We start from the raw sequence: 13,557 nt of genomic DNA on the forward strand, positions 1-13,557 counted from the left end.
GGTATGTTAGTTCCATTACCAATTGGAAACCAACCAAGGTCCAGTGTCTCCATGGACTTTATAGTTGACCTACCCAACTCCCAAGGCTATACAGGAGGTTTTGTCATTGTAGATTTCTTTTAAAAAGTAGCTCACTTTTTACCAACCAAAACTGTACCGTCTGCTCAACAAACTGCTGACCTATTTCTTAGAGAAATAGTTTGGCTACATGGTTTGTCTAAAACAGTTCTTAGTGACAGGGGATCCCAGTCTACCTCCAGGTTCTGGAGATCCTTATGTAAAGCACTCAACATGCATTAAGCTCTGACTACTGCGTATCATCCGCAGACCAATGGCCAATGCGAAAGGACTAATCAATGGTTGATACAATATTTGCGTTGTTATTGCTCACACCAACAGGATACCTGGTCTTCCTTCCTATCCCTAGCGGAATTCGCATACAATAACTCCACAAATACCAGTACAGGGTTCTCGTCATTCTACATTAATTATGGTTACCATCCTCATTTTGATCCTCTACATAAAGCTTACTCCAATAACCCTCAAGTCACAGATCTTGTTAACTTGAAACTGTACACAGTTACCACCGTTCTGAACCCTGTCATTGTCATGTTACAGTTGCCTCTCACTTTCCACATTCATCCAACCTTTCATGTTTCCCTAGTCAAACCCTGTTCAGCTTCTTCACAAGTACAGGCTTCTTCCCAAGATATTCCTTTGCCAGACACTGATTATGAGGTGGACAGTATTTTGGATTCCAGGCGCTTCTGTGGACAGCTCCAATACCTCATACATTGGACCGGTTATGATTCATCAGTGGACTCTTGGGAACCCGCATCTAACCTCTCTGCCCCTCGTCTTGTCTCACAGTTCCATAACCGTCATCCAGATAGACCTGGTCCATGAAACCTCTCTGTGGTTTCTTTGTGGGGGGAGTATGTCAGGATCATCTTCCTATTCCTCTTAAAACTTCATTACAATCATCCCTCACTACCACCTTAACTAATCTACTCACAAACCACTAAGTGCATCTGTATAAATCCTACCAGCTGTCGTTTCTCCTTGCTGGTTTATTGAAGTTTGTTGTCTCCAATAGTTTGCTAGCCTATTCCAGTCTGGATTTGTTAACTCCTTGTTGCTAATCTAGCTACCTTGTGTTTTAACTTTAGATCCTATCTACAGCAGTCTCTGCTCTACACTCCTGGGTCGTGACCTCATCTGACATGGCCGCATCTGCTCAGCGTACCTGCAGCTTTCACATCACGCTGTGAGAATTTCCAGACAGAACACTTCAAGTTTGCACTGCTCTCCAGGGACAGCTGTTCAGAGCCTAATCAGCATAACTAGCCTGCTCCACTGACCCAGCTCCCTATCCTGCTCGGGAGGTAATGAGTAAAACACATATTGATACATGTGTTAAATCTTCCAGTTAAGATTCTGCCGTTGCTCCTGTTAAGTGATGCTGTTATTATAAGATTCTTATTCTCACTGACTACAGCCGTTTTCCTTACTGTGTTAATATTTTCCTCTTTACCATTACTTTGTAAGTTGCTGCCTTTAGCCAGCTTTGTTCATGCACTTGTGATGCATGTAATAAGCTTGTTTTAGGCTATATCAAGCTGAGCAGTAAATTCCTATCTACTTGGTAGTAGATAGTGTTAACCACTTGTCACAAATACCAAGATATACTTCAGTTGATAGTGTTCCTTGTTCACAAGTTTGTGTTGTCCTTACAAATGGTTAGCCTCAAAATAACCCAAATTAAACAATCTTAGACAATCTTAAATAACCTCCACACAAAATCAACATGATTGTTGTTCTGTAGATTAATATTACATATGCATGTAAGCTTCTAATAGTTACTTTCTAATTGTATATACATCCAATTATATGTTTACCTATGTAGTGTCAAAGTCTAGATCACGCCCAAATACAATTTAATAGTGACCTGAAACTGTGACAATTTATACTGGTATACTGTTGTTAACAGATAACAGGGAAAAGAAATACCCCAAAGTCATCTATATGTCACACCAAGCACTTGATCAAATCAATACCAAGAAGCCAGTTTTTTCAGACTGAGAAGAAACACTAACTCGGATGAGTTATTTGATCTTCAAGCAAACAAACTAATAAATAGATTAAGTGCTAGGGGGTATGACTTACCAATATTACAACAAACATTAGATGATGTTAAAAGCAGCTCATCATCAATTCTAATATAGATGGTCGTGTACCAAAAAAATGCACATTTAATAAGGAAACAATAGTTTTTTCAACAGAATTTTCATTACAGCATGATGAGTTGTGTAATAGCAATAAAAATAATTTGCTCATCTTGAAGGGAGATGAGGTGCTGTCAGATGTGATAGACAAAGTCAAATTAGTTTCTAAAAAGGCGCCTACCTTGGCTAACAGGCTTTCCCCAAGTATGATTAACAGTAGTTCAAGGAGAGTAGAGAGTAATTGGTTATCTAAAAGGGTATTTTCAAGTGCCTGTCCTGGAATTGTGCCACTTGTAAAGTAATTTAATCAGGTGTTGATTTTAAGAGCTTTACAACGAATGAAAAATTTAGAATTGAACATTATGCTAATTGCAGCACAAGTTTTGTTATTTATCTCTTAGAATGTGTGCTTTGTATTAACAATACATAGGACAAATGACACGTTGACTACGGTCAAGGATAGGTGAGCATAAAAGAGACATTAATAACTATAATAAAGATTCTAGTGTAGCACGGCATTTCAACTGTTTTCACTTTACAAATGAGTCTAAATTTATCATTAGAGTCATTGATATATCGAGAAAGCCACTCAGAGGTGGTAATAGATATAAGATCCTGTCTAGGGGGTGGAGCTTGGCCGCACAGGGAGATGGCCGCTTGATACACTAGCTCCTAGGCCCCACTGCCCAAACAAGATAAAAAAAAGCTACTTGGCCATTACAAAAAGTGAACGGGGGCTCACTGATCAACTCCAGCACAAATGGAGAGGGAGCCTGCAGAGAAGTATAGCTACAGGAGCGTAGCGCACACAGCCAACAGCAATGGACATGGCACCCAGGTGGCGCTCCGACACAGCCACACAGTGTGGTAAGGAAATCTAGCGATCCTGGGACAAAATAGGAGGTGAGAGGGGGCTCCGCAATGGATATTAAATTGGAGGTGGAGTGGAGGAGGGCATAGGACATTGAGTGCGGTGGCCGCAATAAATAACACTACCGGACCCTTCTCTGCTATACGGAGCGGTAATAAATGGGCACAGCAGGCCACAAAGAAGCAGTGATCCGCTGGAGCGGTATACACGGAGGGCAAGGTCCCACACAGAGAGCGATTACAGAAAGAGGGGTGAGCGGTCTCCGGTTGTATACCTTAACTGCAGTGGGGTGAAAATGATAAAGAAAATAGGCTAGGGCTTATTGTAAACTAGCCTCCCTCAACCATACAGACTAGTAGCAAGCTGCAGATAGGGATTACATTGCTACAGAAGGCTGCTTGTCACTAAAAGCACAACTCTAAGGGTCCTAAAAACCATTAGTGAAGAAACCACTAGCAGATATACAGACAGAGATACCCACATGTTGTGCAGCACCTCTATAAGGATAATATACCTCCTATCTGTCTGTGCACATGCAGGTTCCAGAACTTTAGCACTATACAGCAGTCAGTGTGCATTGCAGGCACAAAAGCAATTACAGCATCTCCTGCACAAATAATTTTGTGTGTCATACGTGCAGGCTCCCTGTTATAACGTTACCCAAGTGTTTATGGCAACTACTTGTCCATTACAATCTAACCCATTTAACTACGCTATTGGCTGTGGTCATGCCTGGCCACAGATTGAATAGACCAGACAAAAACAACAAGTCCAAATCTATTCATCAATATCTAAAAGCTCAAGATATGTCCTCTACAAACACAGAAATGGAGAAAACAACAGCTCAGGAAACTTTGGCACCACAAAAGTTACCAATAGAACCAGGAAACAGTACCCCACTAACCAAGGATCATCTTAGAACCTCGTGTAAAAAGGAGGATATAAAAGAAATCATTGGAGAAGTCAAGGGCTGGTATGGTGAGCTTAAAAAAGATTTGTCAAAAGTTACTAGCAGGGTTTCAACATTGGAGGAAAATCATAATACCACCTTTAAGGATATACAGCATATCTCAAGGGTAACTTAGGAGCAGGAGGAGACCATTCATCATTTGCTAGAAAGGGCTGAAGACCTTGATAACAGGGGTAGGCGTAACAACCTACGTATACAGAGTGTTCCCTAATCAGTACAACAGAATGCCATAGAAGGATGCCTCCAGGATCTGTTTAGAACACTCAAAGGTAAAAATGATTCCCCGGATGTCTGCATTGAGAGAGAGCGCATAGAGCTTTGCGCGCAAAGCCACCACCAAAAGCTCCACCAGACATAATCTTAAAATGACTTAACCACAAGGATCGAGAGGAAATTATACGCCATGCCAGGCAGAAACAGAAATTCACTCATGCAGGCAACCATATACAGATTTTTGCGGATCTTTGTCCGACAACGCTACAGAAGAGAAGGGAACTCCACTTTGTTACATCGATACTAAGAGAGCAGAAGATTCCTTATCGGTGGGGATTCTCCGTCAGCATCATCACTTCCAAGGATAGCACTGAATATTGTTCTGTTGATTATACTATTAAAGAAGCATAGTGCTGAATGCAGGGCATACACCAAGACATTGGGATAGATAAATTACACTAGAATACCAGACATCAGTCAGGGAAATGAACATTAACAGAGCAAGAACTTATATCTACACCAGATAATTCTAGAGTAATCAAAACTGAAAAGATGTCAAACATGTACTCACTTACACTTACAACAGTGAACGTAAATGGCTTAAATAGTCCGGAAAAGAGATCTATGGTTTTCAGAGACCTATACAAAAACACGGGTGACATCCTGCTTATACAGGAAACACATTTTAAGAGAGGCAAAGAGCCAAGAATACTATCACACAAATATAGGAACATATTCTTGGCCTTGCGTACATCCAAAAAAGGTGGCGTTGGCATCTTATTTAAAAACTCTGTCCAATTTCAATCCATGTACATAGAAAAAGACAAAAATGGAAGATACATAATTTTAGTGGGCCTCTTATTTAACAGACCAGTCGTCACCATAGCAAATATATATCTGCCAAACAAAGACCAGCATCATATATTTAAAACAATATTTAATTCATTGCTTGTCCATACTAAGGGGACACTGTTCTTGGGAGGGGATTTCAACCTACCGTTGGATCTGCGGGTAGACACATCTACTGGGTCCACTAGCACATCCAAACTAGTGATCAAGATTGTTAGGAGCTATATACACCAATTGAAGCTACACGATGTATGGAGAGCAATGAACACACACACCAGAGACTACACGTTTTATTCAAACCCACATAACACGTTTACCAAAATAGACTACATACTCTCGGATCAACTAGGGTTATCTTTGATTACAGATTCTAAGATTCTATCCATCACATGGACGGACCACGCCCCGGTACAATGTGTAGTGGAATGGCCAGACATGCCACAGAAAACATATACATGGAGATTAGATGAACATATGCTGGGAACATATGCTGGGAAACCCACTAACTAAACAAGCTATCGATAGGACACTAGATAACTATTTTAAAGAAAATAGCTTGGAGGACATATCTGACAGGATTGTCTGGGAGGCACACAAGTGTGTAGTCAGAGGGGAACTTATAGCAAGGAAGGCAAGAGAAAAAAAAGAAAACAGACAATTTCTAAACTCCACACTGGCTCAAATAGGATATTGGGAGAAAGAACACAAGCTAAACCCGCAATCCACAGACATTCTAGCATCACTAACACAGGTCAGGCATTCCCTGAGGAACTACCTCACAAAAGAATACCAAAGAAAGGCCGCCTTCCTAAAACAAAAATACTTTGATGTAAGGGACAAGACAGGCACATCATTAGCAAAGGCCTTGAGGCGGCGTCAACTCACCACCACACATGTCCACTACATTAAGGACACACATGGGGTTATACACAAGGATAGCAAAAGCATTGCAGAGACATTTAGAAAATATTATACATCGCTGTATAACATACCGGAGGCAACTACATTAGAGTATTGAGGATTTCCTATCAGATCTCAATCTACCTAAACTAGAGGCAGAGGAAACCAGGAGCTTGGAACTCCCTATAACTGTAGTTGAAATAAAAAAAGCTATAAAGACCATGCCAAGTGGTAAGTGTCCGGGACTGGATGGATTTAGCATGAGGTACTACAAAACATTTCCCCACCATCTAATATCTCCGTTAGCAAACATGTTCAATTCACTCCTGAACACTAATGGATTCCCAGAAAGCATGTTCATATTACTCATTTTACTGTCTTACCGAAACCAGGTATATCAAAAGGAGACGGACTCCCACAAAGCATAAGATTAGACTCAGTATTCTTGAGTGCTAGTTCGTAGCAGTGGATAAGAGCTGGTTCAAACACTATGCACAAAGCACTTAGGTAAAATAATCATGAAAAATTTATTTGGTATGCATTAAAAGTTCGCACAGGAACTGTGTTAAAACACAAACACTCACAACTTGTTGAAAGACAGGGATGCAGGTGACGTCATCTGATGCGTTTCATGCCGGTTGGCGCTTTCTCAAAGATACCGAAACCAGGGAAGGAACCAAATAGACCTGAGAATTTCTGCCCGATCTCATTATTGAATTTGGACGTTAAAATCTTTGCTAAAATCTTAGCTCATAGAATAAACCAGTTTTTACCCAAGTTAATAAACACAGATCAAGCAGGTTTTATCCCAGGGAGAGAAGCCAAAGTCAACACCCTAATGGCTTTACAACTTATATCTCATGTTAAGCACAACAAAATACCGGCGGTCCTGATATCTACGGATGCAGAAAAAGCTTTTGATAGGGTAAATTGGCAATTCCTAAAAGCAGTAATGCATAAAATGAAATTTGGCGACAAATTTATTCAACATGCTTTCTCCCTATACACCTGTCCTATGGCTAAGATTAAAGTAAATGGTATACTGTCAGATAAGTTTTACATTAGAAATGGTACTAGGCAGGGATGCCCACTCTCTCCAGTCCTTTTCGCGATCTCAATAGAAGCACTGGCACAAAAAATAAGAAATAATACACAAATCAAAGGCATACAGGTGGGGGACACAGAACACAAGCTTGCTCTGTATGCTGACGATGTCCTACTTACACTTACAGAGCTGGAGAAGTCCTTACCAAAGACACTAGAAATATTTCAGATTTACGGGAGAGTATCTCATTTTCTAATATTTACCAATAAATCTGAGATGTTAAATCTAACATATGATGAAAAAGTGTTTCAACAACTGACACAAAATTGGCCACTAAAAATACTAAGATTGAAACTTAAATACTTTTTTTGCGACTGACCCCAAAGTAGTATTCCAGGCTAATTATATAACTAGAAACTACATTAATAGCAGACCTTTCTAGCTGGAAGAGCAAATCCATTTCGTGGATAGGCAGAATAAATGTAATAAAAATGAATGTCCGCCTCAGGCTCTTATATTTACTGCAAACCGCCCCTATACACCTCCCATATCAATACCTATCTAAGATTCAATCCTTAGTGGAACAAATCATCTGGCAGGGAATTAAACCAAGAATAGCTAAACAAACAATGTATATGCCCAAAGAGAGTGGAGGGCTGGGTGTTCCAAATATTTATACGTACAAAACAGCAATAGCCCTACAAAATGTAGTAGAATGGTGCACAAACAACACACACAAGCAATGGGTCCAAATTGATAGACATATAATGGGACTATGTCAGATATGATGGGAAAGCAAATACCCAATGATCCATTAATCCTCCTATATCTGTCTCTCCCCAAAATCAACAATAACATAGCCAAACACTTCCTTACTCTAATGATTAACAGTGCCAAATTGTTAATTCCCAAACATTGGAAATCGAACACAATACCCACAGTAGAGGAATCGAGAGCACAAGTGGAGACTTTTCTCCACTTGGAAAGATACCACCACTTACAATCAGGCACCACGGAAACGCACAAATTAATGACACTCATGTGGAAACAACATTTCTCTGCAGCTTAACATTCAGAGGTACACCACAAACATAAACTAAGGAACATGAAGCAAGTGGTTCAGTTTCACCTAATTATTCTCTATAGTTACTGTATGTAGAGACATGAATGGTTAAAACCCTGTTGTTTGTTTTCTGTTAGCTATTTATATAATATATAGATAAGTAGGGTTCTGTGTTTATGGAACAAGAATGGACTTTAGCAATGTTTAGCCCTGTTGTTGGTATGACATGAATCTGCTATATGTCAACCCCGTATTGACTGAACTCAATATTTGCTCAACCCAACAATGCAAGGAACAATGAACAATTGTTATAACATAAAATGTGTGACACTAGCACTAGTATAGCCGACAGTTTACAACACTGTAGGTTATTTCGCTACTCTGAATGTCTCAAGCTTTGTTATGTTATTTTTATCGCATTTCATGTATGACATTGTGGTTTAAATAAAGCTTTTTTGAAAACTAAAAAAAAAAAATTTGATCTGGAAATTGGATACCAGGGCACCTTTGGGACTGAACAAAGAATGGGACATTAGCTACTTCGTAGAATAACCCCTTTTGGAATCTTGTGTAGCATTAACGTATTATATTTATCTTATAGTCTTGTTGGTACATGTATATATTCTGGCCTTAAGAAACCATTATATTGACCCATAGGGGGTTTGGTATCTAGATACCCCATTCTTTATATGGGTTGTTACAACATATTTCTTTTGAACTATTTACAAAAAATAGTAGTTGAATTTTGGTGGTTACTCTTAATAAGCATTTAAATATAAAAAGATACCAAGATGCCAATAAGATTTTACTTGATGTTGATCAATTTTTGGTGTCATATAGATGAATTTTGGGTATTTCGCTTCCCTATTATCTGTTAACAACAGTATACCGGTATCAATTGTCACAGTTTCAGGTCACTATTAAATTGTAGTTGGGCGTGATTTAGACTTTGACACTACATAGGTAAACATATAATTGGATGTATATACAATTAGAAAGTAACTATTAGAAGCTTACATGCATATGTAATATTAATCCACACAACGACAATCATGTTGATTTTGTGTGGAGGTTATTTAAGATTGTCTAAGATTGTTTAAGATTGTTTAATTTGGGTTATTTTTAGGCTGACCATCAGAATTTGATATAATATATGTATCTGTAAAACCTTTAATCAGAGATGTAGTTTTATATCTTTTATTTTGATTTTAATAGATTTTTTACATATATTTGTAACACATGTATAGTGCACATATACCTGTTTGTTGTTTCCAAGGGAACATTTGTGTTTAGAACTGTGATTGGCTACAATCACTCATAAAAGGTGTGCTATGTTTGTGTGGAGCTATCCTATGATTAAGTGCCGCACGGCACAAAACATGTCAGGACTCCGCCTCCTCCTCCCATTGTGATCGCTGTTTGAGTGCATGTTTTTATCGTCTGTGAAATAAAGGATTATACATTTTTATTCAAGGATCACTGGAGTGCTGCCTATTCCCTTTTTTCTGGAATAGAATATACCCAATTGTTTAATCTTTTGGAAAGCGTGGTAAAAGTTTTTTTCTTTTCTTCTTTAAAGAGTGTTCCACAGTGCTGATATAGCATGAGATAAGTGTTAATGGTGGAAGAGGGAAAGAGGTAATAATAGTTAGTAGAAGAAGAGGGTTAGGAAAAAATTGTAGGTGTTCGGAATTATTGGTTAGTGCATAATAAATAAAGGGACACAACACTTTTACTTAGTGTTGGATGTGTGTGCACAAAACCTACTGGTGTATGTTTGGTCAGTCAAGTGCACTTGAGAAGTTATCACAAAACTTGTGATCATTTTATGCGAATGCAAGCATATTGTTAGCGCTGCGGAATCTGTTGGCGTTCTACAAATAACTGATAATAATATTGTAAACATATTTTTAAGTAAGTTTGATATTCACTGTTGTGTGCTCCTTTAAAGTGTTTTGTAAAATAAGGACAGTATTTCAAATTTATTCTGTAGCGTATAAGGTTCAATTATGAGGTCTGACAGAGGAATGGCTAAAGGATTCTTTTGGCAGTATTCATGATTGATTCGAGAGAGGCAAAGCACTGGGATAACACAAAAGAGGCGATTACTAGGGATTGGCGAATGTGTTTATATTCGAATTCAAATGTTATAGTAGAAATTCGATTTACATAATATAATGTTGATAAGAACGAATATTCTTAAAAATTCGATTTTCGAATGTTATTTACAGTTTTCGAATGTCACATTCGAATTTGAATGTCACATTCGAATTTGAATGTCACTTTCGAATTTGAATATTACATTTATAAAACACATTTGTAGACTAGAAACATTATTTCGAATTTGAATGTCACATTCAAATCGAATATCACATTCGAATTGAATATCACATTCGAATCCAATATCACATTCGAATTTGAATATTACATTTATAAAACAGTATTAGACTAGAAATACTATATTGAATTCGAATGTCACATTCAAATCAAATATCACATTTAAACTGAATATCACAGTTGTAAACTAGAAATACTATTTCAAATTCGAATGTCATATTCGATCATAGCATTCGAATTTGAATATTACATTTATTAAACACAGTTGTAGACTAGAAATACTATTTTGAATTTGAATGTCACATTCAAATTCAAATATTACATTTCGAAATTGAATGAATACATAGCTAAACATTCTATTATTCAAACTAATATTTTCGAATTTTATTGAAAAATTCGAAAACGAAAATTCGAAAATAGAATATTAGAATGTTATATAAACATTCGAAATTCGATTCAAACGAACGAATGTATCAAAATTCATTTTAAATTTAGAATTTTTAGAAACATTCGCCCATCCCTAGCGATTACATTAATCAAGGCAAGACAAGATTAGGGACTGAGCTAAAATTGTGTTGGTTGAGTGATTAACAAATCTTGTCACTTCAGAGGTGAAGATCTGATGAATCAGTTTGCAATCTCTTCTGTCGACAGGATGGCAAGTGGGCAGCAGACAAGGTGATTAAAGTGGAGAGCAAAAAGGTGGAAGGATGGGCCTTGCAAGAAATGCCAGGTGAGTCAGGTTTAAAGGACAATGCTTTAATCTCCAGTTGTAGAAGGCAAAGTTAATGATTGATCTAATCTCTGGAACTGGAGGGACCATGTAACATAATGGTTTGGTTGTGTATGCATTTACCTTTATTAATGTGAAGAAACACTCTGTAAAATATAGTTGCATTGTTTGTGCGTGTGATGATATTTTTTATACTGTATATAGTTATGAAGTAATTTACTTTAAATGAAAATATTTTTTTTCTGTTTTATTATATAATAACCATCTAGTCATATATAGATTCACCTTAAGTAAAAGCTATTAAATAATTGCCACCGCACTATTCTTCAAAAACCGCTAACAGATCCCAAATATATTTTATATCTATTGCCCAAAATATGGGCCAACAATTAGCAAATTACCAGCTATATTTTTAAACTAAACAATTAGAGGAGAGAAGCAGTGCGAACGCATCTGCTGGTAATTTGCTAATTGTTGGCAATTATTTAATAGCTTTTACTTAAGGCGAATCTATATATGACTTGGTGCTCATTTGACTAACGCCACATAGCACTATTACCCTATTTTCAAGACCGCACTTATCCCTAGCTATATCTGTTTATGGATTTATTTAGGTTACCTCTATACTAATATATACAGCTCAGTAATTGATGTGTTGGAGATTACTCCATAATAGGAGAGTTTGCAGTGCTACCAATATATTTTTTATATATATTTTTTAATTATTGTGTCATATTTTAGCATAAAAGGGACAGTCAATCAAAATTAAACTTTCATTATTCAGATAGAGCATGCAATTTTAAACAACTTTCAAATTTACTTCAATTAACAAAATGTGCACAGTCTTTTTATATTTTAACTTTTTGAGTCACCAGCTCCTACTGAGCATGTGCAATAATAAGTGTGTATGCATTTGTGAATGGCTGATTGCTGTCACATGGTACGTGTATGCATTTGTGATTTGCTGATGGCTGTCACATGGTACAGGGGGAGTGGAAAAAGACATAACTTTTAAAATTGTCAGAAAAAAATCTAGTAGTTATTTGAAGTTCAGACTAAGTGCTATTGCATTGTCTTGTTATCTTGCATTTACTGCTTATGCAAATCTACAGTGTTGACTGGTCCTTTAATGGTGGCATGGTCCACAATATATATTTTTTATACAGTCATTAATAAATGTTATGTTTTAACCATTGACATACACTACACATACATTCCACCCTACTTTACTGGGTAATATACCTTTTAAGTGTGCCCAATAATGCTTCTTTCTCTCTCTCCCTGTAAACTTTACTAATTTGTCTGGCATTAGGCACTACCTTCTCTGATACATAGGTTTACTCGGAGAGGGGTTTCAGGAATATTACCTATATTTTTTCCCACTTTCCCTATAGGTTATTAGGGACTTTCTTCAAATATGTGTGTTCCTTCAATGTCTTTCTCCTTCCAGGACTGATCACTAATATCCTCATTTCACTGGATGATCGCTTTCTTTACTTTAGTAATTGGCTACATGGTGACATCAGACAGTATGACATCACAAACCCTAAAGAGCCCAAACTGACCGGGCAGGTGAGTCCAAACAGTGTGGTAATGACGAAAATACAGTGGGTATGTATGTGCCTTGTGAAAACTAATGAGTAGCAAATGGAATTGAAATAAATAGATAAATATAATATTATTGCTTTTCTTTTAACCGATAATGCAGGGAGAGCTACTAGCACGCTCATTGTGCACTTGTTACATGTGGTGAGTTAGGTGTTGTGCTCGATCGCAATCCTAAACAGCACTCTAAAATATAGTACTTTTTGAAACCTAAAGTAAACCATTTTTATTGATAATATACCTCAGAACTACATTCCCGCTATCGTTAATAGTGGTTTAAATCACTTTTATGGCTAACTATGTTCATGGAATGCTTGATATTGTAAACAACTGGTAAAAGGTTGTGGTTTATTTTTACTAGCCAGTAACAGTAGTACTTATATAGGTACCAGTGTTATTGCGACAGGGGTTAGAAATAGCTGGTCAATGTCGTCAGTTGTAAGAGCCAATATTATTTTTTTACTCTTAAGTTCTGAGCTGTCAATTAATAATAGTGATTATTTAGACCATGTTGCAGGTTCTGTGAAAGATGTTAAGGCCCCTTGATGGTTTAATTAATTTTGGGCTTTTAAAGTAGTTTAAAAATAATGGTACTTTTTAAAATAGCTTCAAAACTAAAGTCTATATTTGTCAAACCAACTCAAGATATTGTAGTCACAACCATTGGTACTTCAGACTTTCCAATTGTCCCCATTCGAGAGGGACATTCCCTGATTCTAAGCTCTGTCCCTCTGAGATGTCACTAT

General features: G+C 37.3%; 1 protein-coding gene across 2 annotated transcripts in view; it reads left to right on the forward strand.

Moving 5' to 3' along the window:
• Positions 1–13,557, forward strand: part of LOC128650146 (methanethiol oxidase-like) — a 169,632-nt gene that overhangs the window by 118,123 nt on the left and 37,952 nt on the right. For both annotated transcript variants that reach the window (XM_053703868.1, XM_053703876.1), the window contains exons 8-9: positions 11,128–11,206; positions 12,657–12,778. In XM_053703868.1, the coding sequence (XP_053559843.1) occupies positions 11,128–11,206; positions 12,657–12,778 (201 nt within the window). The remainder of the gene's footprint in view (positions 1–11,127; positions 11,207–12,656; positions 12,779–13,557) is intronic.

This window comes from Bombina bombina, chromosome 1 (genome assembly GCF_027579735.1).
Source record: "Bombina bombina isolate aBomBom1 chromosome 1, aBomBom1.pri, whole genome shotgun sequence".
In the NCBI taxonomy this organism is placed as follows: domain Eukaryota; kingdom Metazoa; phylum Chordata; class Amphibia; order Anura; family Bombinatoridae; genus Bombina; species Bombina bombina.